This window comes from Galeopterus variegatus, unplaced genomic scaffold (assembly GCF_000696425.1).
Source record: "Galeopterus variegatus unplaced genomic scaffold, G_variegatus-3.0.2 Scaffold926, whole genome shotgun sequence".
NCBI classification, from domain to species: Eukaryota; Metazoa; Chordata; class Mammalia; order Dermoptera; family Cynocephalidae; genus Galeopterus; species Galeopterus variegatus.
This window is the reverse complement of record NW_007727037.1, coordinates 290,969-298,429: the sequence shown is the minus strand read 5'-3', so window position 1 is coordinate 298,429 and position 7,461 is coordinate 290,969. Positions and strand designations below refer to the sequence as shown.

The 7,461-nt window shown below is 44.7% G+C and overlaps 2 protein-coding genes across 2 annotated transcripts in view; one reads left to right on the top strand and one right to left on the bottom strand.

The window, feature by feature from the left end:
- Nucleotides 1–220: 220 nt before the first annotated feature.
- On the bottom strand, nt 221–7,046 carry TTC9C (tetratricopeptide repeat domain 9C). Its single transcript, XM_008573498.1, has 4 exons — nt 6,373–7,046; nt 5,516–5,756; nt 2,147–2,329; nt 221–586 (listed from the first exon to the last, which is right to left on the bottom strand). Exons 2-4 carry the CDS (start codon nt 5,751–5,753, stop codon nt 492–494), a joined length of 516 nt encoding a protein of 171 aa, XP_008571720.1. The 5' UTR covers nt 5,754–5,756; nt 6,373–7,046; the 3' UTR covers nt 221–491.
- Nucleotides 6,927–7,461, top strand: part of HNRNPUL2 (heterogeneous nuclear ribonucleoprotein U-like 2) — an 11,491-nt gene continuing 10,956 nt past the window's right edge. The window contains exon 1 of the mRNA XM_008573516.1: nt 6,927–6,971. Coding sequence (XP_008571738.1) covers nt 6,927–6,971 — 45 coding nt within the window. The remainder of the gene's footprint in view (nt 6,972–7,461) is intronic.

Sequence of the window (7,461 nt, the reverse complement as noted above, 5' to 3'; positions counted from 1 at the left end):
TGCTAGCCTTCTCTTCTGTTTTGGGGTTTTTTTTTTTTTTTTTTTGGCTGCTGGCCAGTACTGGTATCTGAACCTTTCACCTTGGTGTTATAACACCAAGCTGTAACCAACTGAGCTAACCAGCCGCCAGACCCTAGCCTTCTCTTCTGTATATGAATACATCTAACAACATCTATCATTAAAATCTATGCCCAGAGATATGATTCATTCCACCTATAACTGATGTTTTCTGATTGTATTTCTCAAGGCAAAGTGTCTCCAACAATAACATGTACTGAAAGCAACACAAATATATAGATGGATAGACAAAACAAAACAAAACAAAAAACACAGACTGTGTGACTAGTAGTTTGTGTAGAACTGGAAACAAAACAGAAATCCACCTGGGTCAGAGGTATAGAGTTAATTTCTCTTGATGAGGCTCAGATTTCCCCTTCATGGGTCTTTAAAGGTTCTCCTAAGTTCAAGTGGAGGAGCATCTTTCTTCTTTGTTAACCAAACATGCCCAGGTAGAGCTGCTTCTCTTTCCTATGGTAGCTGCTGAGTTCCGACTGTGTAAGCTGTAGGTACCGCCGGACACTGGCATCTTGGAAGATGATGGAGAAGGCAATTAGAGGCAGCCTGGGGCAAGAGGAATGACACACTACCATTTTTTTTTTCTCTCTCCAAGTTCTGAATATATTGCAATTATTCTATGCATACTACATGCATAGAATACATACTACTTTGAATTTTTAAAAAGCTCTATACAGAAATGGGCTGGTTACTAATTTTTTTAATTTGTTTTGTTTTTTTTTTTTTTGGTGGCTGACCAGTATGGGTTTCTGAACACTTGACCCTGGTAATACAACATCTTGGTGCTCTAACTAACTGAGCTAACCAGCCAGCCCTGGTTGCTAAATTTTTTTTTTTTTTCTTTTTGGGGATTTTCTGTCTATGGGTCCCTGTGCCCCACAGCTTAGAGGCCTTCCTGCTACACATGCTGTTCCTGGTTGCTAATTTTAAAAGGAAAGGGAGTTTAATGAAAAAATATTATCACTATAGCAGAGCCTCTAAAGACACTATTCAAATAGGCAGCAGTTAATCTATGTACTTGAAGATAAAAAAGAAACAAATGGCTCATATTTTATTTCTTTATTAATTCACAGTGGCTTTCCCCATTCATTTATATTATACTGCATTGCTTAGATTTTACTGCATCAGGGATCCTCTGCTTCTAGCATCCAGTAGCTGCTTGGAGCCAGAATGCAAAAAGGGAGACAATTTTCAGTGTTGAACCAACCAACACAGAAATGAGTCTGTCATCAGCTTCACAATATCTTAAATTCTCTCTCAGTAGTCTAGGTCATATCTGGGCTTAGTTGAGCTAAAGGATAAAATGATAGCTATCCCCTTACCAGCCAGTGCCAAAAAAAACCCCCAAGATACAAAAGTAGCTAAAGCCTAGGCCAGACCCCAGCTAGAGAGCTGGCAGAATGAGGATTATCTAGTATATTTATTGGGATCCACATCCTATTCCAATCATAGTCTTAAAGACTAAAAACTGAAACTTGAAAAACAATGTTTTTAAAATCCCTGCTTGGGTGGGTGGGGGGAACTTTATATATATATATATATATATATATATATATATATACACAGGCCTATTTAAGCATAAACATTTCCTGAAGACATGCACAAAACTAATACCACTTTCCTGTGAAGATAAGAACACAGGAGCGGAGCAAGGCCTATTCATTGTATACTTTTTTATATTTTTTGAATTTTGAACCATGTGAATTTATTACCTATTCAGGAAAAATCAGGGCTGGCTGATTAGCTCACTTGGGAGAGCGTGGTGCTGATAACACCAAGGTCAAGGGTTCAGATCCCTGTACCAGCCAGCCACCAAAAAAAAGGAAAAAGAAAAAAAAAAAAATCAATAAATGTGGGTAGGTTGGTTAGCTCAGTTGGTAGAGTGTGGTGTTATAACACCAAGGGCAAGAAGGGCAAGAGTATGGATCCCCATACGGGCCAGCTGCACTCCCCCCCACCCCTAAATCAATAAATTGAAAAAGGAAAATAAAATAAAGCACCCCTTCCACAGATACCATCTCAGCAGAACACTTTCATTTGTTCTTACCACTTCAAGCCCCTTCTCGCTCACCTTTAGGCTGCCTATTGACAGCAGCCAGGAGGTAGTTCTGAGCCTGGTCATAGTCCTGCAGGTGGAAAAAGGCTACTCCAGCCCGATACAAGGCCTTGGCATTATCAGGTTGTCGTTCCAGGACTTTCTGACTGTATTCTCTCACTCGTTCATAGTTCACTGGCTCCATCTGAAGGAGACAGGCTAAGGGGTCAAATGAAAGGAAAGCCTTATTATACTAGGTTCCATTGGCCAGCTCAAGGCAGGACCAAACATAGGCTGATATCAACAATGTTCACTCATTCAACAAATACTGAAGTGTCTCCGAGGTTCCAGACACTCTTCTAGGTACTGGGAATGCAGCAGTGAATAAAAGCTTTATATACCTTATAATCTACTTCAATATCTACCAATTGCCTACTGCATATGTAGGGTTGGGTAAGGCCCAGCCATAAAACCACTAAGAACATACTTTAAAATTTATTTAAAACTCCTCTTCATTGTATCTCTTTTACCCAAGTGTCTATGTCCTCCACCCCGCATCTCACCATAGTTCTTATAGTACAGCTCTGTTAACAACAGTTGCCATTAATTTTGTGAGAAAATAGCAAGCACTGTGCTATGTGTTTGACATATACTATCTTATTTAATCTTTTTTTTTTAAAAGATGACCGGTAAGGGGCTCTTAACCCTTGACTTGGTGTTGTCAGCACCACACTCTCCCAAGTGAGCCACGGGCTGGCCTATTATTTAATCTTCTCATCCACTCTATGAGATTGGTGTTACTATCTCCATTTAATGGATAAAGAAATCAAAGCTCAGAGAAGTAAAGTAATTTGCCTAAGATCACACAGCTTCGAGGTGGAATGAGCATGAAATTTGAACTAAGCACTCTCTAACTCCAAAATCATTATCCTCGACGACCACACATTACTTCACTATTCTCTTGGATGATTAATGGGAACTCAGAATGGAAACCTGCTTAGGAGGCAATGTTCAGGTCAATGTTCTGCCTTTACATTCTGTATTTCACAACTGTGGGAATTAAACATAATTTGTTTTGGTGGCTGGCTGGTTTCAGGATCTGAACCCTTGACCTTGGTATTATCAGCACTTCGCTCTAACCAAAGAGCGAACTGGCCAGCCCCAAGATAGTATTACTAAATCATGGTTCTGAGCAGGACCTTAAAGGGCCTGGGCTATGTCTGCATCCCTTCTACAACATCCCCACCAAGTGGTCATATGGTTTATGGTTTATACTTAGATATTTCCCCAGTTGTCAAATAATCGATCACCCTAGCTTCATCAATTTTGTGTGTGTGTGTGTGTGTGTGTGTGTGTGTGTGTGTGTGTGTGTGTGTGTGGTTGGCTGGTGTGGGGAACTGAACTTGTGATCTTGGGGTTATAAGGCTGTGCTCTAAACAACTGAGCTAACTGGCCAGCCCCCCATTAATTCATTTGACAAGTAGTTATTGAGCACTGATCATGTGCCAGACTCTAAGCTAGGAGCAGAGGATAAGCAGAACAAGTCAGACACTTTGATGATTAAATAGAGTTTGCATCCTAATCCTCAACTGGGAGTAATATACAATAAACCAAATTTTTTTTTTTTTTTTTTTAAAGATGACCGGTAAGGGGATCTTAACCCTTGACTTGGTGTTGTCAGCACCACACTCAGCCAGTGAGCGAACCAGCCATCCCTATATGGGATCCGAACCCGGGGCCTTGGTGTTATCAGCACCGCACTCTCCCGAGTGAGCCACTGGGCCGGTCCCAATAAACCAAATTTTTAAAAGTGCTTTGAGGAAGATAAAACTGTGCTGGGACAGAGACTGAATGAAGACAGAGTGCTGCTTGGTTACAGGAGCCCTCTCTAAGAAAGTGACTTTTGAGCCAAGATGTTAATGATAACATTCACTCAAGGGACAGGGCATTCTATCTAGTCCAAGAGAAGAGAGCCTACAAAGCCTGAAGGTGGAAATGTGCTTTGAGCATTCAGTGCATAACAGAGCCAGGTCATGTCCGGCCTTGCAGGTGAGGGTCAGAGTTTGGATTTTCTCCTAAGTGTGATGAGATGTCACTGGAGGGAACTGTGACAGTATTAACAATGTACAGTATTCTGTAACAAGAATTTAAGCTCTGGAGGTAAGACCGCCTGGGTTTAATTTTAGTAATTTTCCACCACTACTAGCTGTTTCCTTAAATTTATCTCAAAGGATTGTTGTGACACTTAGGCTAATATTTGTAAAGGGCTTAAACAGTGTCTGCTCATGGCATTTCATCAATGTCACCTGTGACCCCTCCCTACCACCCTCTTTAAAAAGTGAACACCCCCATGCCTGTGGCACTCACTATTCCCATTTTCCAATTTATTCTTTTCCACAGTACTTATCACTATCTCACACAGGTTACTTCTTTTGTTTACTGTCCATCTCCCTTACTTGAATATATATTCCATTAGCACAAGTCTTTATATGTTTTGTTATACTGTTAATCCTCAGCACCTAATAAATAATTTGTTGAATTGAATAAATTGAAACATTAGCTACTATAATTACTGATATTGTTGAGTCTAAAAGTAGCATTGGACACATACTGAAAAAAAGCTAGGTGTTCACCAAACAATAGCTAACGACTACTATAATTCTAAAAATCACTTTTTAAACAACCATTAGGAAGTGTATAAACTATTAATAGTTTCTATGACCTCAACTTGGACTGTTAGAATGTTTCAATATACCTGCAATTTAATTAGCTCTATGGTTATTTTGCCTGCCATAGAACAGACTTAAAAAGTCTACTTCCACTTAGCAGGCTAATCCTAGATGATTCTATGGCATCCTAGATGATCCTATGGAATTCATCTCTTCACCCAAGGCCATCTGGAGATGGAAGATTCTAGTTATCAAAGTTACCTGATATATAGGAAAGAAGAAAATAAGTAAAAGCTTTACAAACTATCGAATATAAGTGATCTACACCACCAGCTGAAGCAAGTAACTGATTTCCAAAATATTAAATTTCCCTTAAAGAAACAATGCCCTAACCATAAATCCAGTTATTCTCTATAGCATGCAAAATTCCCTATAGCTATCAGCATTACTTGGGTGGTGGTCAGAAATGCAAATTGTAGGCCCCACCCACCCAATCTGACTCTCTTGGGTCGGGCCCAGGAAGTTGTGTTTTAACAAACTCTCCAGGTGAAGTTCCAGAAGCTCTGCTCTATGGTAACTCAATTAGAGCCCTGTAAATTGGAAATATACTTCAATTCATGGCACAATAACTGGATGACAGCAAAAAAGAACATCAGTGTCCCTTGCAGTGTTCACAGGTTTTCATGTTCCTGCCTCGATGCTTAGTACTACCCACACCCTTCAGCCCTATTCTTACCAGCTAGATTGTTGTAGCAGTCTGTCTGGGTGGCGTGCAGTATGTTTTCTTGCTCAGGTGTGAGAGTCGGGCCCTGAGGTCCTAAATTAGGTATCGGGGATGGCAGACTTGGATCCAGACCCCGCAGCTGAAGCAGAGCTCGATGGTACCTGCTCACAGCATCTCGGTACTTCCCTTCCCGGTAGCGCTGGTTCCCTTCTTCCTTGTACAGCTGAGCCACCTGCAGGCGCTCCTCCATGATCTTGTCGCCCGGTGTTTTTACAGAATTAGGAAGTGAAAGAGCAAGTGAAGCAAAATGACTGATTTTGGTAGCCAACTTAAGAAGGCAGAAAATTACCCTTCTTCAGGAGGTCCCCACACTGGGAGGTCAGTTTTGCTTGTTTCTACTACAGCCCCCACCTCTTCTCTCTGCAGTATTTTTCAGTCTCCAAAAGTGCAGAAAACTAGTTAGGAAGAGGATGTGAGGATGATAAAGCCAAAGATTAAGTAATTTCCTAAAGAGGCGACTCGGGATGAGAAGACTCCACGAAAAAGCAAAGGCCCTGCCAAGTCACTGCGGCAGGCGTGCGGGCGCCCGCAGAATCTGTTTCCCCCTTTCTTTTGGACACACCCCCCTGACCTGGAAGTATAAGGGACTAGGCGGTGACAACTGCTAAAAGAAGTCAGAGGGCTTGCCTGAATCCCAGCTGCTCTTCCCCCTTATCCAACCCGTATGTGTGGGTGTCTGTGCTACGAGCTGAGGAACCTCGGTGACTGAGGTCCGTGCACCCCAACCCCCAGGCGAGGCTGAGGCGGCCTCATCAGCATCTCATCTGCAGATGCCCAAGCCCGGAAGTCTCCTCGGGGCTTCGGCTTACCGGCGGGAACACGGCGAGGAAAGGGTCAGACCTCCCGACAGCTTGGTATCTAAAGGGTCGCGCGCATAGTACCACACCGCCCAATCAGAAGCGGCTCCGGAAAAATAATCCCGCAGAAGCGACTCCGCTTCCCCAGTGGACCAACCCGGAAAAAAAAAGATCCTTCAGCGGCTTCGCCAATTGGAAAACTTCGGATGATTATAGATGACCAATCAGAACGGCAGATGAGGATTCAAGTTAGCCAATAAGAGAGACGAAAGCTGGGGTCGGGGCTTGTTGCTGGGTAGAAGTTGAGGCGCTGAGAGGAAAGGAGGGCCAGGGGTTACTGTTGTTCCTGGGTTCAGAAGAGCCTTTCTGCTTAGTAGCCAGAAAAACAATTGCGAATAGACGTTGATGTTGCAACAGCTGCCTTTGAGGCTTTTCTTTTGCTGTTACTCTCTAGAAGCGCTGCAGGCACAGACGTTAGGGAAGAGAGTCTAGCGAACAGACCCTAAGACGCCGCGGCAACTGAAAATCAGACGGAAGTAAGGGTGGTGAGGGAGCGGGAGGGGCGTATGACGAGGGAGCTCCGGGAGGCTGCGCAGAACCGCCGGCTGGAAGTACGGAGAGACGGGCGTGCACACGCTTCCGTGCTACGAGGCACTTGAGTCGCAGCCAGCCTTGCCCGTCCCAGACTCCGGTGCGGCTGCGCGGTAAAACCACCGGCGGCGATTGGTCCAGCGGGTAGAGGGGCGGGAGGAGGCGGGAACTCCGTCGTCCTCCGCGCGTGCCCGCCCGCCCGCGGCAGGGGAACCGAGGGTCTGGAGGAGAAGCGGCGCCCGGTTGGGTTGTTTTGGGCTCAGTGAGCCGAAAAGGGGAGGAGTGGAGAAGGGAGAAGCGAGAAACAAACATTACGTAGCCGGGACCGTGCGCGGCCTCCGCCGCCTGCGTGCGTGCGCTCGCTCGCGCGGGCTCAGTGCTGGCTCGTGAAGAGGAGGCGGGCGGCGGCGGCGCCTGCGCCTGCGCGTTCGGGCTCGGGCGACAGTTCGCAGGGGAGGAGGCGGCGGGAGGCGGCGGCGGTGGCGATGGAGGTGAAGCGGCTGAAAGTGA